The sequence below is a fragment of the Coturnix japonica genome, chromosome 36 (genome assembly GCF_054131305.1).
Source record: "Coturnix japonica strain WE chromosome 36, WE-NBRP24, whole genome shotgun sequence".
In the NCBI taxonomy this organism is placed as follows: domain Eukaryota; kingdom Metazoa; phylum Chordata; class Aves; order Galliformes; family Phasianidae; genus Coturnix; species Coturnix japonica.
Window position 1 is genome coordinate 325,788 of NC_140698.1, and position 25,128 is coordinate 350,915.

The following is a 25,128-nucleotide window of genomic DNA, read 5'->3' on the forward strand; positions in this document are numbered from 1 at the left end:
CATTCTCATTTAAGCATTAAAAAAATGCTATTTCTACCTTAGTAAAGTAGTTGAAGAATTTAATCAATGAACTGCTTTAATGAACAAAACTAATAGCCAAGCTCAGTTATAATGGTTTAAGAGAAGGGAATTTCTCTTAACTCCATTGTGTATTTTCTTTGAAACCTGTAGACATAAATCAGCTTTTTAGACATCATGACATGTCTAATACTGATATCTTAATGTCCTGTTTTTATAACTGAATGCTTATTTATTATTTGATTTACAGTGGAATAGTTACCACTAGCAAATACTTCCCTACTATTAGCAAAAGTGTTTAAAGTGTTCACTTTTGTGACATCAATTTTTCTTTCCAAAAGAATCATGGCTGAAACTTGTCTTATTTTCCCAGGATTTTGTGAAAAGTGAGAACACGAAAAATACAAAATCTGTCATGGCTTTTAATTCACCCTCTGCAAGTGACGAGAAAATGGTTGGTTTTTGTTCTAGTTTTGAAGCTAGCTTGGGACTTCCTGTAATTGTGTGGTCACACGAAAGAAGCAGTGTCTTATCCTTATGTGTATACCTGAATGGGAATCTTACATGCTTATGAGCTCTTCCTATTAAATTCCATAAGCTAACCAAAGGGCAAGTCAGTCTGTCCCCAGAGCGTGTAATGGCTGTACTGTGTAATGATTTGGAGGGAAGGATATTGCACACTGAATAGTTGGGAAGAGAAGCTTTAGTGTATTATCGTGTGCTTTTGTAAGTGAAGCCCTTGTATTAAACTAAGGTTCATATCATTAATATGCATGGCAGTTATTAAAAACAGATGCTCACATGTGATAGCAGTATCCTTGGCATGGTCAGAGTATGAGTAGTAGATTTTTCCCATCTGTTGTCTTCTGTTTTGTATGTTTGTTTATTTTATGTAATTAGAACAGCTTTTGTAAGAAACAACTCCACAGCTTGGGAGCTACTTTTAAAGAAACTACTGCCTTATTAAGAAGCTTTAAGAAACGTATGCCTTGAAATAGCTGAGATTTTGACAACTCCCTAAAGGGTATAAAATTGTCTACATTACTTGCCGTTGTGGTATCATCAGCATAATGAACAGAAGTGTCAGTTGTAAAGCTCAAAATGTCAACTTAAAATAACGTTGAACTAAAATGAAGTTTAAACAATGCTCTTGTTTCACATGTTCACATCTCTGTTTAACAGAAATCTGGAAAAGATTACTTCCTGAGAAAGCGAGTACATGCTTCAAGACTGACTGAAAAGAAGGATGAAACACTGCAAAAAGTTGGAGATTTTATTCAAAGCTCTCCTTCTATTATACACTCTAAAGGTTGGTGTAGAATAAGTTTTATTCCATGTTTTCTAGACATTGTAGAATGGCTTGTTTCTGCTGTAGGCTATTAATGTATGTGTTCTTAGAGAACTTGTCTGCCATGTTAAGTTGTCCTTTGATTTATGAAGTAAATGCATTTATTCGTCTCTTCAGAGATTCATTATTACATTTGTGAAAACCTACAAGTATACAGAGAAAGTTGGTTCTGTCTTGTGCTTCTGTCAGCACGAAAGTTAGGCCTGTTTTTTAACTCCTGCTGAAGTTTCTGACTTCCAGCGACTTCTGAGCCATGATTGTCTTTCATACTCCATTTTAATGCGTGCTTTAAGCTGCCGTACCTGAACCTATAAACTGTTTCAGCTATAGAAGCAATAAAGAACCTCGATGAACAAATACAATTTCTGAGTATTTTCACTTAAATTTTACGTGTCATTTATAAACCAAGTTTGTTACGAAGCTTTTTTTGCATTCATTGATTTAAAGACTCACAAAACCAGTAAGTTGATTGGTTTATGTATCAAAACAAATTTCTTCTAGCCAAGAAGCTGATGTCAGCAGTAAGTTCTCCTAAATCAAAAGAACCTGAAAGTCTTGAAGAAGGAGAGACCAAGCCAAAACGATCCAAAAGGAAGCTGTATTCCACTGTCGTTTCTGGCCCTCTAGATATACCTGCTTCTTCGGTAAGCGATTATACTGTAGTCTTGGCTTAAAATAAACTACTAAGGAGTCCAAACAGACTGGAGGTTTCATCTATTTGCAGGGGGAGGCTGAAAGTACCGAGGTATTTCTTTATTCTACCAAGTCATTCTTGTTGGTCTTCCTGCTGTTCTGTTTTAGTTTGTCCTCAAAGATCTCTGTGTTTGGCTGGCTTACAGTTTACTAAGTAGGTGATGTAGCAATCACGGAGATGTCTTCTAATTTGGAATCATAGATAATTTCAGTGTGTTGGAGTGGGATTATTCTACTACATGCTTTTCTAGAGCACAACTTAGACAGCTTTTTAGGTATGCTTAAACTATGATCTGTCTAAGCCAACTTGCAAAGGATCTGATGTGCCAGTTTCATGACTCTGTCAGCAGCTATTGTGCTAAGAACATTCTTGCTCTGTTGGAACTGCATCTTTTAATTATATTTGAGTCCTTTTTCTGTTCAGCATAGTGATCATTTGCCCATACTGTAATATCCCTCTGAATTTTTTGATGATTTGACGAATGATAGGGGCAGAAACCAAAATGTTATTTTTTTTCTGTTAGAGGATGAAGAAGATGAGATAATTTCTTCTCTCACTGTAGTTCTGAGAACATGGAACTGAACCGAGAACTGAAATTCTGGGCAAGTCATAGCTACAGGGATTGAGGCTAAAAATGTTTTCTGAACGCTTCATGTTTCACAAAACAAGTATTATAATACTCTTTTGAAAACAAGTATTTCAAAATGAAAGCTGCCTTCAGGCTTTCCTCAGATGTGTGTGCTTTTTTAAGATAAACAGGATTTTGTACATTCTCCATATTTGTTCCTTGTGATTAAGCTGCATTAAAATGATCTCGGTATCCCATAGTTTTCTGAATAAAATATAATAAGCAAATTCCATTCTGAAATCCATTTAGGGGAAGAAATATGTTTGCGTGGGTCAAGAAGAGCTTGTCAGTCTTGTGTGAAAGGATGAGTAACTTTTGAAATGTTTTCTTCAGGAATCTGAGGAACAAAAGAAGGAAAGTGATCATCTGATCATCAAGCGACGGCTGAGATCCAGAACAGCTAAAAAACCTTGAAGAAGCATGTTTGTTCCCCTTTCTCAGGACATACTTTTATCGTATTATTAAAACTGGTTGTTAATAAACAGTAACAGTTACTCCGTTGTGTTCTTAAATTTGTATATAGGTGTACCGTGTCTCTCTGACAGTTTCAAACTGGCTCCATTGAGGCTGAAATAAACACAAGCTTTCTTAAACTGTGTTTGGATTTTATTGTGGTTAAGGGTTTATTTATTTTTGTCTTGCCTCCCCTGTATAGGAACAGTATCTCTAGGACTGATTGCTATTTACCCATTGTGCAGTAACAACTGTACTTGTTCAGGATGACTGCAAGAGCCACTGCCCTCCTGCTTGGGTGCCCTCAGCCCTGTGAGGTGTGATGGTTCCACAGGGGGTGGCACAGAACAGCCATTGTGACTTGCAGGGTGTAGAGCAGAGCTGAGGCTGCGGGGCTCAGGCCCAGCTCAGTGCGACTTGTGAGGTGAGCAGGGAGGAAGGGGCTGCCTGAGGCTGCTGACAGAGGCCGGTTCCCCATCACTCGGGGGCCTGAGCTGCCAACTCAGCCTCATCCCGATTCTCCCATAGGTTGGCACGCAGAGGACGAAGCCTTGTACTGCTGGGATAGACACTCTGCGAGTGCTCGCTGTTGAAGCGCATGATGTCCGAGGGGACACAGGAGGCCACCGGCTCCAGAGAGCCAGGTGAGAGCAAAGTATCCCTGCACACAGCTCCCCGACACTGGGCAGAGAGGTGCTGGGGTTCTGCCTGTGTTGGAGAGGGGAGCTGGGGGAACATAGAGGCTCACATCTGCTCCGGGCAGGGCCCCCCTGTTCCTTGGCCAGGGGGGCTGCAGTTGGGCGGTGGTTGCCTGCTGGCACTGCTGGGCCTACAGTGCCCCTTCCCCTCCATGGCCCCTGGGGCACCTGGCCCTGCAAGGTGCTCACTGCTGTTACTCTCTCCTCTCCAGCATGTGTGCTCTGTGGTCAAGTGGAGGACGACTTGAGCATATATGGGCACAAGCATGAGAAAATTGGATTCTGCTTCCATACTTTTTGTGTGGTGAGTTCCCTCCTGGCTGCTGCCAACTTCATCCAAGGAATGGTTGCCTCTTTTCTGCCCTAACAAGGTCATGCTTTTACTTCTCATACAGATATTTTCCACTGGTCTTTGTCAACCTGGAAATGCAGGTTGCTTTGATGAAGACCTGATATGTGCAATCAGGCAGGCAGAGCAGACGGTGAGCACTGGACCAGAACAGGGAGCTTGGTGCCAGGAGAGCTCAGCCTGGTCCCCACAAAGCAATCCCAGCCCCTCCTCCCAGCTCCAGGAGAAATCCCTGCTCTTGCAGACCAGCCCTGTTCACCAGGCAGCTCTGCAGAGTGCCACCCAGCCCTGCCCGCATCCTGTGCCCTGCCCAGAGGTGCAGGGCCCGCTGCGTAGGCCCTGAGCCTGCAGCTGATGGGGCTGCTCTGCTCTTTCCAGCTCTGCTTCGTCTGTGGCAGTTCGGGGGCCAGCATCACCTGCTCAGAGCTGGGATGTGAGAGAAGCTTCCACCTGTCCTGTGCCTCTGGGGGTGAATGCATCTCCCAGTACTTTGGGGAGTTCAGGTAAGGGCTGCCAGGTGTGTCGTGTGGGCCTCCAACCCTGCTGTCAGCACCAGCCAAAGCAGCGAGGAATGCGCTGTGACACCTCCCAGCAGCCTGACAGAGCCAGAGCCAAGGCCTGGGGCTCCTTCCCGTTCCTCTGCCCTCCTCGCAGCCCTTCTCACCTTGCCCATCCCTTCCATCTCCCCCCAGGTCCTACTGCTGGGTCCATCGTCCGCATCAAGTACTGGAACCAGCATCAGCGCAGGACACGACCTGCATCATTTGCATGGAGCCCATGGATGACAGCAGGTCGTATACCACCATGTCATGTCCAGCCTGCCAACACGCCTGGTTCCACCGGGCCTGCATCCAGGTAGGAGCCCTCCCCTCGCCCTGCGGGCACCGCAGGCGCTCAGCAGCACCAGGCCCGGCTCACACCCACACTGCTTGTGTTTCTGCTGCAGGAACAGGCCCTGCATGCAGGGATTTACTGCTTCCAGTGCCCCAACTGCAGAGACAGGGACTGGTTTGTTCCAGACATGCTCAATATGGGGATCCGAATCCCATTCAGGTTGGTGTCCTTCAGAGAGCTCTTGAGATGCCTGGCCCTTGGCAGCCATTAACATGGGCCTCAGCGTCATTGAGAAGCTGGAAACAGGGGTGGATGGGGATGGGGATGGATGGATTTCATGGGTTAGTTTTAGCTGTGGGCCAGTGAGCTCTCATCACATTCCCTCTCTTCTCTGGCAGAAATCCAACATGGGAGGACAACAACTCCTATGCAGCACTGGGAGATCGGCACCAACGCTGCGATGCCAGCAGCTGCCTTTACCCCCAAGGCAGGGAGCAGTCAGGAGAGGGGTGAGTGACCTCAGCTGCCCTCTGGGGCTCTGCGTGGCATCGCAGCCTCACCACGGGCTGGGGGAGCACAGACTGAGCACCAGAGCTGTGCTGGGCACTCCCCGGCTCAGGGCACTTTGTCCTCACGGCCACAACCCGTTGCTTTCCACAGGCCCTGGCAGCTGCTCCTCTGCAGCTCCTGTGCTGCACAAGGAACACACCGTCTCTGCTCCAACGTGAGTCAGGGCACAACCAGCTGGGAGTGCGACAGCTGTGCTGGAGAGGGCACCAGTAAGAGGCAAACAGCCACGTGCTGCTGGGCTGGGGTCAGGCGAGGCATTGCTCAAGTCCCTTTGGCCCAGGACGGATGGGAACGTGTCCCACCCCGTGGCTGGAGATCTGTCCCATTCACCTTCTGTCTCTTCTTACAGCCTCCAGCACCAACTTGGACAGCGCTGGCCCCAACACCACCAGCCAGCACGGGCTGCAGGCATCTCAAAGCTCTATGACACCAGAGAGCAGCAGCTCCGGCAGCACCAGCCAGGCACCATCGGGGCCAGATCCCAGTTCCCAGGTGCCTGAGCCACTCTCCAGACATCCAGGGTGGGCCCGGACTCGAAGCCGCTCGCCTCTCCATCGTCGGGCTGCCGAGACCAACAGCCAGCCCCAAAGACGCTGCAGGAGCCAGTCCAGGCGGCGAGGGCCAGCCCAGAGGCGGAGCCGCTCCCGGGTACCACGTCGGGCCCGGCACATCACCAGCCGGCCCTGCTGATGCCGTAGGACAGCCGTGTACAATCTCCCCTTCCTATCCAATGTCATCTGAATCCATCCCAATAAAACTTAATTCCTTATGCCACTGTCAGTTTTGTTCTTCTCTGCCTTTCCCGAGGTGGGAATCTTTAGTGCCTGGATCCACGGGCTTCCCTTCCCCAGCACCCAACCCATTCCTTCCTTCCCGCAGCCCGGTTCATGCTGAGCTGGGTTCTAGCCCCGACTCCAGCGGGACACAACGTTTCCAAGCGGAACAAGGAGGAGGCCAGGCTGGGCATTGTGGCTAATAAACGACACAATTAACAATTTCCCCGGTTCTTCCTTCACGTGGTTTATCTCCCATTGTATCACAGTCGGCATCACTCGGGGTGACACCCGCTCTGCCGCCCGCCCGCCAGGGGGCGCTGTTCCCCGCGGGGCGCTCCAGCTTCCCCTAATAACTATAGGGCAACCCCGCCCCTTGCCGTATCCCCGCCCCATGGCGCGCTCCCGTGCGGGGTTGGGGCGGGTCAGAGCAACGTGGGGCGGTTTGGGGCGGGTCCGGGGCGCGGAGCGGTGAGGCGGGGTCTTTGCCCGGCCCAGGTGGGTGCCGCGCTGCCCAAGGGGGCTGTCCGTGTTCTACCAGGGCTCCCCGCCCCGGCCCGGCCGCCTGTTGTCGCCGCAGCGCTCTCCGGTGCGGGCCGTGGGACGCCGGGCCCGGTTTGGTCGGGCCGGGCCGGGCCGAGCTGACGGCGCGGGGGTGGCTCCATTCCGGCCCCTCCGGGACGGCGGGCAGTGGCTCGGGGCTGCCCGGGGTTTGGCGGAGGCCCGGCGGGGCGGATGGCCTCGCAGCCCGGGTCCCGTTACGGCCCGGAGCCGCCCCGGGCTCAGCGGGGTCAGAGACGTGGCGAATCCCACGCGTGCGCGGAGCGGGGCGGCCCCGGGCCTCGGAAATCACGCGTGGATCCGGCACTGCGATGCGGTGCCGCCGGGGAACCGCACCCGCTGCTCCCCCGTGTCCGTGCCTGGTGCGAGGCCTCGCTGTCACGCGTGGGTCCCCGTGCGGGGCCGCAGGGAGAGGGGCTCGGGGGGTGTTAATCCCGCTCACGCGTGGGGCAGCGCTGAGCATCGGGCTCGGTCGGACGCGGTTCTGCGTCCCGATGGGTTTTGCTTTTGCTCCGCTGTGCTGGGGAGGAAGCAGTGACATGTATTTTTTTTTCCTGTTGCAGAGGTGTGGGGCCTGTGGCTGTGCAGGGGAGAGATCATGTGCAGCTCGTAGCTAAACGTGGCTGGCTCGCAGGTGAGTGGGGCTGGTGAGCCCCGTGCTGAGCCCCCCCACCAGGATGTGGTTCCTCTTCAGCTGCACAAACAGTGTTGGAGGTGGAAAGCTCCTCTTGGACAAAGCGTTTGTCACAGCAAGCTTGAGGCAGAGTGTTTATTTGCAGTATGGGATTCAAGCATTGCTTCAGCCAGGAATCCCATAGTGCTGTGGCAAGCAACCCTCGTCGTCAGTGCTGTGGTTTGAGGGAGGGCACGGCGCACACAGCTCTGTTGTGCTGGGTTTGGATGTGCTCCCCAGGGCTGTTGTGCTGGGGAGAAGGTGAGCTGTGTCCCGGCTGCTGCACTGCACGGGGAGGTGGGATGTGGGGCAGAACAGGAAGGCTTGGGTTGTAAACTTGGAGATGAATAAAAGCCACCTGGACTGAAGGGCAGCAATGCATTGCAGTGCAGTGTGATAGGGATGCTGTTCCAGCTGGGCCTCCTGCTCTGATCCCAATGCATGGGGATCAGCCCCAAACCAGCTCCATCCTTGCTCAGCTCTGCAAATCCTGTGCTGCAGCCCACGGCCTTTATAACCTTTATTTGGTTATGGAGCCATAATCTCCAGCCCAGCACTGTGTAGATGATCTCTTTACAATGATGCAGCCTCACTGTTTGTTGATCCCCCATGGGAGCGGGCTGTAGGCAAGGCTGTTTTGTATGCTCCTGGTACCAGGAGAGATGGTTCCTGGTGCTGGGGATGGTTCCTGGTGCTGAGGACAGTGCCTTTCTATCCCCACCCCCACAACCACTTAATTGCTGGGCGGCACCACAACAACATAATTGGTGTCTGGTGACCAGGCTGGAACAGGGGAGCTTGGCGCAGGGTTTATATACTGAGCACTTTGTGCAAGCACTGCCTTAATACTCTCCTTCTCTTTTCTCTCTGCTCTCTCTGTCAGCACGCAGGACAGATGTGGCACCACCCATCCATCATGTCCGACTGGATGCTCCTTGGGCTGATCGCCGTGCTGGTCGTGCTGCTGCTGCTCACCATCTTTGCCTTTGCTGTCTACTCAGGACTCTTCACAGAGGTGGTGGTCAGTGCCGGCTCGCCGCCCGTCGGCAGCACCACACTGGCTTACAAGTTCCGGGTGGGCCCTTATGGAGAGTCGGGGCAGCTCTTCACTGATGGCTGCAGCATCTCCTCGAAGCTCTGCTCCATTGGTGTTTACTATGACAACCCGCACACGGTAAGGCTGGGGCAGGGCAGCCCCTGATGGTCCCAAGCGGCACCTGTGGCTTGTCCTGCTTTGGTGAGCACTGGGGCTTGTGAGGTCTCCAGACCTGCAGAGGGTGATCTGTGTGCCGAGGCACCTGAAAGCTGAGGGTTTCTTGGATAATGCTTGTGGAGATGTGTCAAGTGAGCAAAGCTTGCTGTCACTGGCATCTTCTATCAGCCAGACCTTATGTCTGCCCTGGTTACAGGGCAGAACCTGGTGCTTGTCATCCCAGCTCCGTGCCTCATAGAATTAGAGAGTCATAGAATCGTTATGGTTGGAAATGACCTTTAAAATCACCAAGTCCAACCATGAACCCGTTACCACCATGCCCAATAAACCATGTTGCTACAGGTGACACACTGCTGTATTGTTTCAGCACCTCCAGGGACAATCTCAAAGTGAGTGGTCTCTTTGGTTTGCTGGATCCATATCCATACTCCTTCTCTTGTTTCTCTTGCTCTCTCTGAGCTTCCTTGTAGTTGTTTAGTCCCCTGAGTCTTCTCACTGAACTCTCAGCGGGCTCGTGGTGAGGTCTCTTGGCTGATGAAATAGCACTGTAACTGCAAAGCAAAGCAAGTTGGAACTTGCTGTAGGATGAAAGGCCTCCAGGTGGGCTTCTGCTGGAAGGGTGCAGGGCTGTGCTGGGTGCTGCCCTGCAGGCTGTGTCTGCCTGTGCATCACAAGTGTCAACAGTGACTGCAGAGGGATGGGTGGCAGAGAAGAAGCAGGCTGGGATGGCGGGAGGTGCCATCTCAATGTTGTATGGACCTGAGCTTTGATGGTTCTGCATGCATCTGCCAGGGCAGCTCAGGGGGTGTTGTGCAATCTCAGGGAGAGCCTCCTGTATTCCAGGCTGTGTCCATTACCTCCTCCTGCCCCTGGGCACCACTGACAGAACCTGGCACTGTCCTTTCTTCCCCTTCCATGTGGGACTTTTGGACACAGACAAGAGGCCCTGGGCCTCCCCTTCTCCATGCTGAGCAGTCCCAGCTCCCTCAGCTTCACCTCCCAGGAGAGATGCTCCAGAGCCTTCATCCCCTTGGTGGCTCTTCCCTGGGCTCCTGGCACTGGGGAGACCAGAACTGGGCCCAGTGCTCACAGTGTGACAGTCTGCTGGTCCTGGTGCTGTGGCAGGAAAGGGAAGGTGACTGCTGGGCCCCTGCTGGGTGTCTGCAGCTCTGGCCACCCTGCTTGTGGGCTGCCTTGTGGCCCTGGAGGAGGGAAGGCAGGGCTGCAAGAGCAGGGGAGCAGCAGGGAAAACACTGCTGGTATCTTTGAGTGCTGCAGAACCCCTGCCAACAGTGCTTTAAGCGTCTCAATGGACAAGATTAATATTAATACTCCCTTTTTCTTTTTTTCTTTTTTTTTTTTTTCCTTTTTAATTCAATATTTAGCAACCCAAAGGGCTTCTCCCACCTCTGGCAGGGACAAAAATAGCTGCTCAGCAGGGGTTGGATATGGCTGGCAGGCTGCTGCTCAGCTCCAGCCCAGTGCTTCTGCCCAAGTTCAGTTTGGGGCATGCACTGGCATCCCTTGCAAGCTGGTGCTCTGCACCCAGCCCTGCCCCAGCACTTGGTGGATGAGGCCAAAATGCTTCCTGGTTAATTCCCACCCTTAAGAGTGCCCGTGAGGCTGGGGGGAGATAGTCACTGCTTTGTGCATACGGAAGCTGTTCCTTACACATCTTCCTGGGTGTGTCTCTAACAAGGTGCCCTGTTGTCTCGACTCTGCATTGTGATGGGGATGTGGCCCAGGAGGAGGTTCACTTCCTGGTTTTGTGTGCACTGAAGATGCTGTACATGGCACTGGGCTGGCTGTAGAACTTCCAGTGAACAGAGACAGTCACCTTCCTGGTTCCTTGGGTCTCTGCCCAGTGTCTGCTCTGCCTTTCGTTGCTCTGACCCCATAGCTGGGGCAGCTGGGTGTCTGCTGAACCTTTCTTCTTGCCACTGATCTGTTCTTGTGCGAGGATTTGGGGAGGCTGGGTCTTTCCTGCATCCACAACAGGGATCCTGTGATGCACTGGAGACCAAGAACAGCTTGGCTTGCTATATTACAGATGCCACTCGTCCGTTGTCCGATGCAGCAAACCAGGAGCTATTGCTCCGTGGTGGAGTATCTCCTTGTTCCAGCCTTTCCTTGCGAGCTACACAGAGCTCATCTGCAGCTCCTCCTTGCAGCACATGAGGGCAAGAGTGAGCCATCTTGCCTGCAGATGGATGCTGCTGCTTCTGACTCTCTGCTCTTGTTTTATCTCTTATCCTCTGTGCTCATTTCCTCTCTGGGATGTCCCATTGCTCATGCAGTGCTAGAGGATGCTTGAGGGGCAGGGGAGGTGCGAGAGCCCTGTGATGTTGGTTGCTGCAGGGTTTCCATCTGTCCATCTCACTGCTGCTATCAGACATCCTGGCAGGGCCCGAGGAGCTGTGCTGCCTTGTTCAGGGTGAGTTTGGAGGCTGTGGTCCTCTGGCTCTGGAGGCAGCAGAAAGACACACTCATCAGGAGGCAGCTCTCCTGATTGCTGATCACCACATCTTTTATCTGTCCAGCAGCCTGGGAAGCTTTATGGATAGCTGGCAGCTCCCCCTGTGCCCAGTGTGTCCCTGCAGTGTGTCACACATGAGCTGTGAGCCTGAGTGCTGGGACTTTTATGAAACATAAAAGGACACCTCGATCTGGTTGTGCTTTGCCAGGGAGGTGACAGCAGCTCTTTGCCTCAGTTTCCCCACCCCGTTGTGATGGAGGCCGTGAGATGTGCTTTCTGCATGGCTGCCAAGTGTCGAGCACCCAGCGTGTGCCTGCACTGCACTCTTGTCCTGGAGAGCACGGCTGGTTTGAGGCTGGGTCAGGCACTGTGAGGAGCAGGTGCCAGCTTCACGTGTATTGATCTGCTGAGTCTTGAATGAAGTTCAGCTGCCCTGTCCCTCTGTCCCCAAACCAGGTGTCTCCTGAGAAGTGCCGCTTTGCCATCGGCCGAATCCTGAGCGAGGGGGATGCAAAGCCATCAGAAGAGCAGATCAGGAGGTTCCAGAAGTACGGCTTTAAGATCTTCACCTTCCCCACGCCCAGCCATGTGGTCATGGCAAGCTTCCCGTTCACCACACCGCTGTCCATCCATCTCGCAGTCAACCGTGTGCACCCAGCCCTGGACACCTACATCAAGGTAAGCAGTGGTGGTGCAAGGAGTGTCATGCAGTGAGCAGCAGTTGCTCTCCCTGCTCCCTGTCCTTGTCCTCCTCCAGAGCAGCCATGGCAGGTGTGTTCCTGAGCAGCTTATGGGACGTGGTACCTGTAGGCTGGGGCTTTGTAGAAGGTCCTGTGCAGCGACTCGGCACGGACTCAGATGTGAATGATCCAAATCGTTTATTACAAGTTCTCACATCCCTTATATACCTTCACAAGTTGTTATTTTCTAACTTTCCCATCCGCCCTTACAACTTTCCCAAACATCTTACATGTCAACAAAGCATTCTACAAAACACTTTTCAACTGTCCATGCAGGCACATAACCAATCAGAGCTGTGAGACTCTTCTTCTCCTTGCAGAGGTGTCCTTGGTTCCCATGCTGTTTATCTTGCTCCACAGCTGCTGCTCTGAACAGCTTTTCTTGTATTCCCACAATTCCCCCTTTTTTGTTTATTGACAAGCTACTACCATACTATAAAATAATAACACTAATTATATTAATAACATAATCATTATAACTCAATCAAGGCCTCGATTGACAATACTCTAAAAGTGAAAAAAGAGACAAGTCAAATACAACATAACAACATTACTGTTAAACCCACTAAAAAGAACAAACATGTTTGTACTGCAACCTAAGTTTCTGCAACCTGAAAATAAATCCATGAGGGTCCCATTGTGTTAATCTGTAACTGATCAGGAAAAGTCTTCAATTTTTATATACTCTGATATATTGATTTTTAATGACCACTAAAATTTGTGCAGTAAATGCTTTTAAGATGTTCATAACCATGCTCTACCAACTGAGTTATCCGGGCTAATAATTGATTAATGATCGCACAATTTAATGGAATATCATGTCAAAAAGAACCAATTTTAGAGGACAAATGTACTAGAGTATCACTAGGGGCATTAATACTTATTGACCCTTGAGAAACAGCAAGCCATGTTGGTGGTGGATGTGACAGGTAGTGCCAGCAGGGCGTCCCCTGCTTCAAGGTGCACATTTCCTCTCTCACCCATCACAGATTCTCTCCTGCATTCAGGGTCTGAAGGATTTCTTCCAGTTGTACACCACATCCGCATGGCCAGTGTGTGATATAGAGCCCAAGTGGAACACCTGCTTGGAAAACAGAATAAACCATCAAATTTAGTTCTATTAGCATGCACTTTTGTCTAAAATGATGCATGGTTATATTTTCAGATCCCAATTAATTGGATGTAAAAGAGGTATCCGTTCTATGATACAGGGTCATCTCTTTGCCTGGGATTCCTTTCCAGGTTTTGTCTTTGCAAATTAAGAAAAGCTAATTAATAGGCTAATAACATCATAACCAAACAGTACTAAAACATTAAAAGAGCTATTCCTGTAGACTCTAGCATTGATTAGATTAGATCAAATCCTGTTTAATACACATCTGATCTATTACTAAAATAGAAGAAGCACACAACATCCTAGCTAATGCCTTAAACTCTAAATCTTGAGACTGCATTCACCTGTATGTGCTGTGGAAAATACGTAAGAAGAATGAGTATCTATTGTTACAGGTGCATATTTTAGACGGCCAAATTCAGGAACGTGAGTGACATCTGTCTGACACAGTTGAAGAGGTGCTGTGCCACATGGATTTGTCTGAATCGGAGGCAAAGAGCTATCAGTCAAATTATGTAGCTGATATTCAGTCATAAACACGGTGTATTGCATAGGAGAGAGGATCATTCTTAACACAGTTTTCCAGTCGTGAGGGGTCATAGCGTAACTGTCACTGTTTGCAACCAAAAGATTGTATGTAAAGGCTGACTGAACTCCGAATGTTCTCACTGACTCCCTTAGCTCCTTCACTGCCTCATAAGGCAGAGATTCCAAACGGGGGACCTGATTAGGAAAGGTCTGCAACGTGTCAGCATCACCCCTTAATATTGTTTCTTTTTTGCATTGCTCTAAGACATCACAGTACGCTGTAGGGAAATTTGTCATTCCTGCTTCCTTCAAAGTATCATCAGGAGGAAATGCGTCCGATTCTCTTTCTGGATCTTCTGGACCGGGGTCACAACGATCCCCTGGTTTCGATCCGTCCGTGTCTTTATCCACGTTACACGCCGGCTGCACAGACGCAACAGCGCATGACGTGGGGGGGGAGGAGGGCAGAAGCGGCGCGACGAGCGTCGTAGGCGGAGCGAAGGGCGAGGGCGCCGTAGAGGGCGGCAACGCGGCAAACGTCGGGGGAGGAGCGAACGGCGGGAGCGCGAAGGGGGGCGGCCGCGGCCCCTCGTCTCCCCGAATCGGGGAGGGGTCGGAGCCGCCAGTCGGATCCGGGCACGGGCCGCTTCCCGCAGCGAGAGGCAGCGGCGGGGTTGGGACGGAGGGCGGCAGGGAATGGTCGGAATAAATTCTTTCCCGTCGTGATTGCTTAATCCCTTCCATTATCCGGCTCCAAACGGGCAACAGCTTAGCAGCCTTTCTGTCTTTAGCGAGAGAAGCCTCGTAGAGTTTTGAGCCGATTTTGTCCCAAAGTTCTCCATCGAGAGAGAACTCAGTTTTTGGAAATTCAGGGACATTTTTGCTTATCCATTTAAGAAGAGTAGCTAATGCTTTAGTAGACACAGTCTTATCCTGATACGGTAACACTGACCGCAATACTTCGAGATTTACTTTCTGCTCCTTCGTTAGTGAGCTCCCCATAGTTCCCGACTGCTCACCTTCTGTCCTGCAGAACGGTGCGGGTGCGCGCGAAACAGTCTCTCCGAAGTTCAGTCGGGCGACGCTGCCGGACCGGGCTCGCTCAGCCGCAGGTTGATTTGCTCCACATGGTGGGCGCCATTTGCAGCGACTCGGCACGGACTCAGATGTGAACGATCCAAATCGTTTATTACAAGTTCTCACATCCCTTATATACCTTCACAAGTTGTTATTTTCTAACTTTCCCATCCGCCCTTACAACTTTCCCAAACATCTTACATGTCAACAAAGCATTCTACAAAACACTTTTCAACTGTCCATGCAGGCACATAACCAATCAGAGCTGTGAGACTCTTCTTCTCCTTGCAGAGGTGTCCTTGGTTCCCATGCTGTTTATCTTGCTCCACAGCTGCTGCTCTGAACAGCTTTTCTTGTATTCCCACAGTCCTGGTTGCTGCGTGTAGAAAGGAAGAGGAACATCTTCCCTCCATGGGGAGGATGCTGGGGTGGAGATGGTGCTCAGCCTGCGGCTTATCTGGCTGTTGAGTTCCGTCGTTCTCGTTTGTTCGTGTTGAAGCTCACTATTTATAAACTTGCTTTTCCTGGCGAAACTCCCAGCCCTGCGGGAGAACCATGTGAATCTCCCAGCCTGCGCCATGCTGCAGGACCGCTGCATGGGTGCCAGCCCTTGGCTGTGCTCCTGGGGATGGTGTCTGCCCAGGGATGCCCAAACACCAGCTGCCACCACTTGTGCCATGCTTTGTGATGTGTGTACTCTTGCCTGTCCCCCTCCTCATGCTCTGTCCTTTCTGTCCCCTCTCAGGGATCTGCTGGCTGCTTCAGTGTGGGGGTGTAGAGAGCGCTGCCAGCCCTGTGAGGGACGTGTGGCTTCAGTGGGGACGTGTGGGGAGGGGGCAGCAGGCTGGTGACATGGGGAGGGCAGCCCGTTGCTTGGGGACAGGTGCTGGCGAATACATCTGTGCCTGGAATTGAGGCTGGAAAGGGACCCATAGGTCGTGCTGGGAGCATCCTGCAGCTTCTAAGGAGAGCAGCCACTTCTGAAATAAAATAATCAGCTGAAATCCCACTCTGCATGCTGAGCAGTGTTCAGAAAGGAGGGGACACATCTCAGTCCCTGCCATCTGGACCAGACCAAACACTCTGGCCTCAGGCACACCTCCAACATGAGCACCTCCACTGTGCTGGGTTCATGGGGAAGAGAGCATTGCTCAGCCTCAGTGAGTCACAGGGTGCAATGGGAGGAGCCCCGAGCCTGGCCTGGGATGCTGGTACCATTCTGTGCTGCCTGGCCAGGACCCGTAAGTAATCTTGCTCCCAGCTGCAGGTGGTGCTGGCTCTGGCTGGGGAAGGGGAAGGAGAGAGGGGGAAACTTTCATGGAAACAAGCGACCTGTGCCCGATTTGTGTTGGAAATGGGGGTTGCCTTGGAGACAGCTTCTCCAAATAGCATCCTTCATCCCACCCCCGGTGCCCAGCTCCCTTGAGCGACCCCAGACAGCAGTGAGACAGCTCTGCTTTATTTATTTATTTCACACTTTGCCCACTTTAAGCAGCACGGCTGTTATTAATGAGAGCTGGGGTCAGGAGTGAGGTGCAGGATCCTCTGCTCCTGGCAGCATCTGGGGAATGCAGAGGGGCAGCGACAGAGCAGAGTGGGCAAGGGAACCGGTTCATGTTTTGTCATGAGAAGGGGAAGTAGAGAGAAGAGGTGTGGGAGGGAGGGTGGGGAAAGGACTCTGGGATTGCTGAGGAATGGAGAAGTGAATTAGGGAGGTGCACTGGGGAAGGTGCCAGGGCTGGTGGAGCAGGATGGTGGGAGCAGCCCTTGAGTATCAGGTGGGTGAGCCCTTCCCTGACTGTGGGACAGGGTGCTGTGCTGCAGTGCACGCCTCACCTTGGCTTCAGCCCTGACCTCTCTGCCTACAAAACAGTAAAATCTGAAGGAGACATCTCTCTTCATGAGAGACTGAAGGCAGTTGGGCTGGCACAATGCAGGACACGGGGTGGCTGAAGTGTCTCAGGGCCAGGGCTTTGTGCCTAGGGCAGGTGACAGCTGGGGTCTGTCCTGCTGGGGCCTGAGCCCACTCCTGGCTCCGTGCTTGGTCCTGAGCATGGTGACGGCTGTTCTTTGGTGCCCTCAGCCACTCTGGGATGGTGATGGAGAGCCCACACAGAGCCCATCTCTGGGGTGACCATCCTTAGCAGCTCAGGGAGCTGGTTATTAAACATCGACCTCCTGCCATTTCAAGCAGTGTTTATTCTGGCTCAGGTTTAATTAGCTCTCTGCAGCAGGCTGCATGCACTGCTTTGGCGAGCCCTGCACAGTGGGCAGCCTAGCATTGCCTGTCCCCAGGGCTCCGTGGGCAGCCAGACAGGCGCTAATTGCAGCCCCAGGTGCTTGTAGGAGCCAGCAGCCCTCTTTCCCTGGGATTTTGGGTAGGAGACTTGGGCTGGTAGAGGTGTGTGCTCTAACCAAGGCTGGCGTGCATGTGGAGCAGGGGAGGAGAGGTGCTCTCACTGTGCCTGTAACTCCTGAGTACCAGCAGTGTGCAGCAAGCCAGCAAACACTCTGCAGTACCACAGAGCTCTTACTCCATCCTCAGGGCACCCCAGGGTGCTCCCAAGTCCATGTACCAGGTGTTGCTCTTGCTGCTAGGAAGGCTGCACTCATGCCTTGTTTCTGCTGCTAGCCAGGGAACCTCATTACTCCTTTACCCACTGGCTTGAAGCGCCTGTTAGCTGAGCTCTGTTCCCCTTGTCGGCTGAGATAGTTTAGGATGCAGTCATCTCTTCTCTTTGATAATCAAATGTACAGAGCTTGTAAAACCTCACTGATGTACTTTCCAGTCTCTTCTGGGTGCCTGTTTTTGGCCCATTTTGAGCTCAGGAGACTCTCTGAAGTGCCACCTGCAGGAGAGGACACTTGATTTCAGCCATGGTCTCATTGCTGTGGGGTGCTGATGCCTCTCAGGGTGCATCCTCCCTCGTGTGACCTGCTCTGTCTGCAGAGGGAACCCACAGCTGGGTCTCATTGCCAGCACCTTACATGGGTGTGTGCGTCTCCCACTTCTCCTTTTGTTTCCTTTACCCCTGTTGCTACGGCTTCTGGCTTTGTTCAGCTTTGCCAAGGTCAAACTTCTGCTTGTTATTATAAATGATTGTCTTCAGAGCTGTGTTCCCATCCCAGCCCGTCTGCATTCTAAAGGCAGAACCGCAGAGCATCCTTTCTATGGGACTGTGCAAGAGGAGCTGGGGTCAGAGGGCTGGCAGCTGCATGGAGCGCTCAATTATTGTGACATTTTCCTGCTGAAATTCCTTCTCCCAGCTGATTTTGTTTGTTTATTTCATGCTCTGCAAATGAAGCCCTGTAAAATACCAACTTGTTTTGTGCAAGCGCCGGGGGCTGCAGGCTGTGTGGGTTGGCTGCTGCCGGTCATACTGCAGCTGGGAACCAGTGCATGTCCCCTTGTCCCCTCCTGTTTGTCCTGCAGGGATGAGCAGTGCCTGGTGGCTGAAGTGACCCCAGTCCTGAGCCTTGGCAGTTTTCTTCCCAGCACTTCCCGTGAAGCCACGTGTGCTGGGAGGCAGCACCAGGAATACAGGGGATGGTTGGATGCTTCTGGTAAAGTGGTCCCCGTGCATCAAATCAAAATAGGAAGAAAGTTCTAGAGAGTCACAGATGGTTCAGCATGTCCAGTACATCTTGATGGTAGAGATGAGACCAGTGCTGACACTGACAGGCTGTGGGCCTGGGGCTTGGCAGGGATATGGGGCAGGGGGCTGTACTCTGGGAGAGGTGTTTTGAAGGTGTGCTTGGCCTTATGAGAATGTAGGATGGAAGTTTTTCTCACCTTCATCTCCCCTCCAGCACTGACACTGTGACAGCATTCCAGTGCTGTGTGCCCAGCACTGCTGGACCACAGTAGGCTGATGTGAATTTCTTGTCGGTGTGGAGGGAAGGACTTGTTTTGTTCACCAAGAATGTGTTTGTGAGTTGGGCACTCACCTCCCAGCTCTGCTCTGTGCCAGTGGCTGGGTCTGCACAAGTTCAGCAAAGTGAAGTCCCTAAACCTTCTCCTTCTCAGTTTTCTTGTCTGTGAAGGAGTGTTGTGAGGCTGACTGACTTCAGCTCATCATGAAATGTCTTCCATAAGGTCTTGGACCTGGGAGCATTGCAAAATGATGAGGTTGTTCTGGGAGGTGGGGAAGGACAGGAGGGTATTTATCCCATTGTGCCATTTTCTTTCCAGGGATGTGAATGTGACACAAGTCCTGAGTGTGTCCTGCTGACATCAAGGTGTGGAAGAGCAGCCAGGGATGCACACCCTCCAGAAAGCCTGTGGAGCTCTGAGATTCAGAGAAGACAGCCCAGATCTGAGCTGTGGTGACTGAGATCTCCTGTGGCTGTGGGCAGGCAGCAGCAAGGCACAGCTGGGAGTTCGTGCTCCCAAAATATCACTGGGGCTTTAGTTTTAAGCTAAAAGGGTTTCATGAGGGATGTGAGAGGACTGAAAATGTCAGAACTGGAGCGTTGTTCATGATGTGGAAGGGCAAACTCAAATGTCAGATCTGAAATCCATGTGGGTTGGTACCAGTATTGACCTGGGCTAAGAGCTCTTCAGGTTTTCAGCTGTGAGTTGGCCATGGAAGGTCTTTTGCCACAAGAAACAAGGATCTGCTGGGCATCCCATGGCTGATGTGTTGCTGTGCTGTAGATCTATCTCAGCCTAATGGTGAATGCGTGGTTCAGAATGGCTCCTTTTCATCGTGTAATGCCCCATGTAGGGTGGGAGTCTCCAGCAATGAATCCTTCCCCAACCAGGTGCTGGAAGGCTCTGCCTTGACGCGAGGCAGAGAAATTGCCACAGCTGCTGCTCCTGGCAGCCTTGCCAAGGCAACAGAGCAAAGCAATTTAGCACCTCTCCAGTCATCCGTGATGGCAGAAATCATCGCGTCAACCTCTTCTTCGGCTTTGTGATTAATGCTGAAAAAGCATCCTCTGAGGGCTGAAAGGAGAGCACTGGTCCCTGGAGAGCTGCGCTGCTGAGTGGAGGCAGCACCTCCAGCTGTGGTCCTGACCTCCTGTGGGCTCCTCTGAGCCTTGGGGCTGTGTGCTCCTGCAGCAATGAAGGTAATGGGGATGGGAGCAGAAATGCAGAGCTTGTTCCTTGAGTGAGAAGAGGTTATGTGGCTTTATGCAGATTCCTTGTCATATAATGAAAACCTGGTGTTTGAGCTTTCCAGTGGAAGTCCCCTTCAGAAAGCTGCCATGTGGAAGTGATGTGGGAGAAGGACAGATAGGAAAGGTTGTGGTCCGGGCATCTGGGCTGGAGCATAGTGTGAAGCACAAAGCTGAGCTCCAGGAAGCCTTAGAGAAATGGCTCCCATTGCTGGGACAAGGCAGAGTGGGGTGGCAATGAGTTTTAGGAAGCTGGGGAAGAAAATTTATTTCAAATGCAATGCTTGCTTTGTTTCTGAAACTCTCTGCTCCAGGACTAGTTGCTACCAATACCCATGATGCTGGGAGGACCCCCTCGCTGTGAATTATGTGCTCTGTCTTCTCTTCCTTCTGTGGGTAAAGGTCCCATGGTGGAGGGCATGAGTTATGTCCCTAGCAACACAGGGATGCATGCACCAGCTCTTTCTCGGTCTCTTCTTTGCAGGTGGAGGTAGTGCTAGCCATGCTGCAGGGTTTTTCCTGCAGGTACTGTGTGAGTAGGGGAGAAGAGGCTCTGAGTGTGTCTGTGCAGCAAGGCTGGAGGAAGGCAGGGTTGGGATTTCTGTGTCCGTCCTGCAGACGAGCATCCATGGTTCCATGCTGCTCCCAGCAGCTCTCAGTCCCCCTGGGGGGCTGTTTCCTGCATCTCAAGAGCTGTGAACCCCCCAATCCACATGGGATTGGTCCCATGGCTCAGACACACTGATACCAGCCTCTTCCCAGCTCCTCGGCCCCCAGAGGCACCGGGAGGGCGAGATGTAAATTGCATGACGGGCTGCTTCTGCAGAGGTGAAAATGAAAAACTTTCTCCCTGCTCGAGCCGGGCGTTTCGCAGCTCCCACAGCCCTCATTTTTCTTGGTCACAGTATCTTCTGTTTGTGCAATGCTTTGCAGCTCCAAGGGCTTTGGAGGGGAGAGGAAAGCAGAGACAGAGCCCACTCTTGTCCTACTGAGGAGTGCTGCCCTGCAGTGCCAGGAGCAGTGCAGGTCTGGTGGCAGAGTGTGCTCCTGGTGTGAGCTAAGGCAGGATGACACACTGAGCGTGGGGCGTGCAAGGAGAGGAGGAGGATGTGGCACACAGCACCATTCCTGCAGGGCTGACTGGTGGCTCACTTTCAGCTTGCTGAGCTCTAGCTCTAATTTTAGTGCCTGATTCTGGGGCCCTTCAGTTCCATGCAGTTGGGGCTCTTTCTGTCTGGGTTTGTACTGCAGGTACCCCCGAGGTGGGACAGCGGGTTAGCTCCGTGTGGAACAGAAGGTTGGTGTATCTGGAATAGATGCATGTGTCAGCATCAAACCCATGGACTCTGGAAGCATTGGTCTTTGCTGTATGTGTGGCTTGTATGGACCATATGCAGTAAGTCACAGAATCACAGCACGTTTGGGTTGGAAGGGATCTCCCAGTGCCACTCCTGTCATGGGCTGCCTGCCCCTCTGCTCAGCCTGCCCAGGGACCTTCCATGGCCTGGGGCACCCCCAGATCTGAGCAGCACTGCCGGCACCTCACCATCCTCTGAGTAAAGAATTTTCCAACACTGACAGTTCTGTGATTCTGTGAAATATTGATGAGTGGTCATTGCATCTCAGCTGTGGGTCTGGGCTCAGCCCGTGCAGCAGCACCTCGGGGCTGGGGCCGAGCCCGGTGCCCGGGGCTGTGCTGCCTGCAGGAGGCTGCGGGGCTGTGGGGCTGGGGCAGCCGCTGTGGGTGCAGCACATGGGCATGGGGGAGGGCCGGCAGCAGGGAGGGCGTTGGGTCCGAGCACAAATCGCGTTGGTCACAGCACAGGGGCTGCAGGGGATGGCAGATGTGATCCTGCGGGGTTAGGAAAGGGCACAGCAGAGCACCGAGGAGCACAAGGCAGTGAAGCGCAGCACGAGCCATTGATTGCCTGCACTGATGATGTTCTGCAGCCACCTCCATTGAGATGTGCGTCCTGAGTGCGGATGGAAAGTGAAGGGAAAGGAGGAGCGGGGGATGGAGGGGCAGGAAGCGCTTGGTGCCGGCGGGAGCAGTTCCAGGCCATGGCAGCATGGTGGCGCCGGGAAGGTGATCGGAGCTGAAGGAAGGTGTGTAACATGTCCTTGCTCTGGCTGTCAGTGAGCGGGACGAGTCGGGGCTGCAGTTCTGTGCTGGTGTTTGTTGCTGGGACCGGCTGCCTGAGCAGAATGGGGGCAGCGAGAGGGAGGTTGGACAAGCGGCAGCATCAGGAGCACGGCCCGGTTCTGCTGTGCTGATGGTGCTGTACGGCTGTGGGTCCCCACTGAGGGTCGGTGAGGCAGCATGGCCCCGTGTGTGTTCCAGCACGGTGTGCGGATGTGGGATGTAATGAGAGTGAGTGGATGCAAATGGAGTCAGAGGTGTTACAAGGAGAGGCTCAGGATTGGAACATGGAGAGCAGAGCTGGTGTGTCCCACGCCAGTGCCAACAGTGCCAGCAGTGCGGCCGCCATGTTAGAACCTTGGCCATGTCACCTTGGTCACCGTTGCCCCACGCAACGCACTCGCCTCTGAGAGCTCTGGACGTTGACAGCCATGTCGGAAGCCAAGAGAGCAAGGCTGGAGGATTCCCAGGATTTAGGTGGGAAGATGGAGCCGGGGACGGCAGGGTCGGAGAGGAGGAGGAGGGGGCCCACCATGACCATCAGGTGGCAGACAGGCAAGCGAGCCCGTTCCCATCGCGCCTGGACCAGCTGCATGACCACCTCCGTGGAGCCCATGGAGGTAGATCCACCTCCAGATGAGCCCATGGAGGTGGATCCACCGCCAGATGAGCCCATGGAGGTGGATCCGCCTCCAGATGAACCCATGGAGGTGGATCCGCCCGTGGCACAGCTGGCCTGGCACCACACCACCGTGCCAGGCCCCACATCCTTACCATCTCAGCTCCGCCATCACTGGTCCAGGCGCTGGGCTCCTTACCGTCTGCGCGGCCCCCGCCCCCGGCATTAGCCGGGTGGCTTCATTTAACATCAGCTCCTCCTTTGAGACCTCTGCGGGCCCCCGGTTCCATCTTAACCCTATTTCTATTGTGGATTTTAGTGTTAAGTTTAGTTGTAGTTTTAGGAGTAGGTTATTGTTTGCGTTTTTTAGTTAGGAGTAGGTTATTGTTCACGTTTTAGTGTTAGTAGATGATTGTTCCTGTTTTAGAGCTAGCTGTAGGTTACTGTTCATGTTTTAGTGTTAGGTGTAGGTTTCTGTTCCTGTTTTAGAGTTAGGCATAGGTTACTGTTCGTACTTAGAGTTAGGTGGGGTCCTACCAGCAGATGGCAGCAAACAGCGCTCACTCGGTAAGCACACGTCTGCTTTCTCACCCAATGACATAAGTGCTGCTTCATGAGTGCAGAGGTCTGTGACATCTCCGATGGATGGGATTTGCATCTTGTGACTTCTCTGTTGCAGATTGTCGAGGAGCAGAGCGTGAGTGGCTGTGAAATGCAATTGGGCTTCATGGAAACAGTCCGGAGCTGTGCCTGGAGCTTCCTGCGTGGCCATTGTAAGGTAGGTGTGTCTTACTGTAAGCGTGTGCTGAAGCAGTGTTGGTTAAGCACAGCTTACTCCTCTGTCTTCAACAGATCAGCTTTCTGCGCACTTTATTTCTGTGTCTGGCGTTGTAGAGCACAGCAGCAGCAAGACAGCAAACACGTCCACAACCAGGTACGTGAACATGGGAAACTTTAATTCTGTGAATAATACTGGTATTAATATTAATAAGGCAGTGGTCACGCATGTGTGATGGAGCTCAGGGATAGGTTTATTCTTGTCTGTTAAACTCTTCCCTTATTTGACGTCCACCCGTCCTCTCTTGCTTCTCTTCCCCCCACCTGCAAGTGCAGCAGTACTGAAGGCTGAGGGCTCTTTTCCTAGGCAGGCGGGCAAAGGCAACTGAAATGCAAGTTTGCTGTCCCTCTTTGTTCTCGGGTCAGTAGGCCCTGGATATCTTCCCAGCACCTCTCTAAGTCAGCCTGGAAATGTTTGCTCGCAGGAAGTAACCCCATTGCAGTGCCTGAGAGTAATGATGCCTTTTTCCCCCCTTACAGCACGCAGCCTCTGTGAAAGCAGTGCAGCAGCAGCTGTCTGCGCTATGGCTGCTGAACTGCATTTCTCACCACCTGAGATCCCTGAGCCCACGATATTGGAGAACATGCTGCGCTACGGACTCTTGTTTGGAGCCCTTTTCCAGCTCCTGTGTGTGCTGGCCATCATCCTGCCAGCTTTCAAGTCCCCAAAGGCAGTAAGTAGCGCTGTGTGAGACTGATAGGAATGCTCAGGCAGTCGGCTGGGAGGGAACTGTCTGTAGCTGTTGCCTACGGCAGTGTGCCCCGGCACTGCTGAGAGTGCCGCACTTGGTTCTGTCCTTCCTTCTGCACGCCAGCAGCCTTGAGCTGCCAGCTCATCCTATCCTGCAGCTGCTGCTGCGCCCTATGAGCTGCCAGGCAGAGGGTCCACCCTCCCAGCACAGACCGCCTTGCTAGAGAGGACTTTAGGCTCTGGTTTGCATGGGATTTTTGGGAACTTGACAGATGTGGAGTTTCTAATGTGCCCTGAGGTCAGGAAGGCAATTTCCTGTGCTGGTCTCCCAAAGCTGCTCGGTCAGGTGACTTGAGCTCCCAAAGCAGCTGTCAGCCAGTTGTTAGAAAGTTCCCTGACTGTTTCCCAATTGCTTCTTGCAGGACTCAGAGGGTTTTGAGTCTAAGATGTGGGAGATGGTGAAGAAACCCAAGGCAAGTGCTGCTCAGCTGAGAAGCAAGAAGGAAAGCAAAAAGAAACAATAAGGGCTTGAGCAGGAAGGCACAAAGGACAGCAGAATCACCTGGAATGCTTCCTCAGAGGTGCACCAAAGGACACACACTGCGTGGTCTGGTTTTCAGGCCTGGCCGTGCTTTCCCTTTCATGGACTGCGGAGAGGAACTAAGGAAGCTTTGTCTTTAGTCATTACCAGTATCCCGCCTATTTGATTTCATATTGAAATGTATTTTTGATGCATTTTGCATCTCTCTATTGCAAATAAAAGTGAAACAAACATTTGAATGGTGGTGCTGCCTCTTTCATTAGCTGCTCAAAATGTGCCTGGCTCAGGCTGGCAATCGCAGGGTCCTGATGTGGTCGGCTTCACGTCCCTCCTGGAAATGGAGCTGCTTGTCCCACGTTTCCGTGTTGGTGTTCCCAACTGGTGGCCTTTCAGCCCATCTGGAACTGCTGGCGATGAACTGTGAGCACCCCT

At 52.3% G+C, this 25,128-nt stretch overlaps 4 protein-coding genes across 7 annotated transcripts; all 4 read left to right on the plus strand.

Moving 5' to 3' along the window:
* Positions 1–352: 352 nt before the first annotated feature.
* LOC146755027 (kinesin-like protein KIF20B) lies at positions 353–3,170 on the plus strand. Of its 2 annotated transcripts, none has more exons than XM_085526400.1 (4): positions 353–472; positions 1,201–1,327; positions 1,868–2,010; positions 2,584–2,669. In XM_085526400.1, the coding sequence occupies exons 1-4, from the start codon at positions 434–436 to the stop codon at positions 2,602–2,604; spliced, it is 330 nt and encodes a 109-aa protein (XP_085382526.1). In that variant the 5' UTR covers positions 353–433; the 3' UTR covers positions 2,605–2,669. The 2 variants fall into 2 exon arrangements, with proteins under 2 accessions (XP_085382526.1, XP_085382525.1); XM_085526399.1 differs by lacking the exon at positions 2,584–2,669 and adding an exon at positions 3,022–3,170 and having other exon boundaries at positions 374–472.
* Positions 3,171–3,742: 572 nt separating this feature from the next.
* On the plus strand, positions 3,743–6,085 carry LOC146755028 (E3 ubiquitin-protein ligase PHF7-like). Its single transcript, XM_085526359.1, has 8 exons — positions 3,743–3,785; positions 4,052–4,143; positions 4,235–4,321; positions 4,567–4,691; positions 4,881–5,043; positions 5,135–5,241; positions 5,421–5,531; positions 5,683–6,085. Exons 1-8 carry the CDS (start codon positions 3,743–3,745, stop codon positions 6,017–6,019), a joined length of 1,065 nt encoding a protein of 354 aa, XP_085382485.1. The 3' UTR covers positions 6,020–6,085.
* Positions 6,086–7,479: 1,394 nt separating this feature from the next.
* LOC146755029 (testis-expressed protein 264 homolog) lies at positions 7,480–19,092 on the plus strand. Its single transcript, XM_085526412.1, has 4 exons — positions 7,480–7,560; positions 8,483–8,773; positions 11,745–11,966; positions 18,940–19,092. Exons 2-4 carry the CDS (start codon positions 8,495–8,497, stop codon positions 19,075–19,077), a joined length of 639 nt encoding a protein of 212 aa, XP_085382538.1. The 5' UTR covers positions 7,480–7,560; positions 8,483–8,494; the 3' UTR covers positions 19,078–19,092.
* Positions 19,093–21,935: 2,843 nt separating this feature from the next.
* On the plus strand, positions 21,936–24,935 carry LOC146755030 (protein MANBAL-like). 3 transcript variants are annotated; one of them, XM_085526345.1, is made up of 5 exons: positions 21,936–21,974; positions 23,307–23,405; positions 23,480–23,561; positions 23,945–24,138; positions 24,578–24,935. In XM_085526345.1, exons 4-5 carry the CDS (start codon positions 23,989–23,991, stop codon positions 24,677–24,679), a joined length of 252 nt encoding a protein of 83 aa, XP_085382471.1. In that variant the 5' UTR covers positions 21,936–21,974; positions 23,307–23,405; positions 23,480–23,561; positions 23,945–23,988; the 3' UTR covers positions 24,680–24,935. The 3 variants fall into 3 exon arrangements, with proteins under 3 accessions (XP_085382471.1, XP_085382470.1, XP_085382469.1); XM_085526344.1 differs by lacking the exon at positions 21,936–21,974 and adding an exon at positions 22,518–22,628 and having other exon boundaries at positions 22,719–23,405; XM_085526343.1 differs by lacking the exon at positions 21,936–21,974 and having other exon boundaries at positions 22,661–23,405.
* The last annotated feature ends 193 nt before the right edge of the window (positions 24,936–25,128 follow it).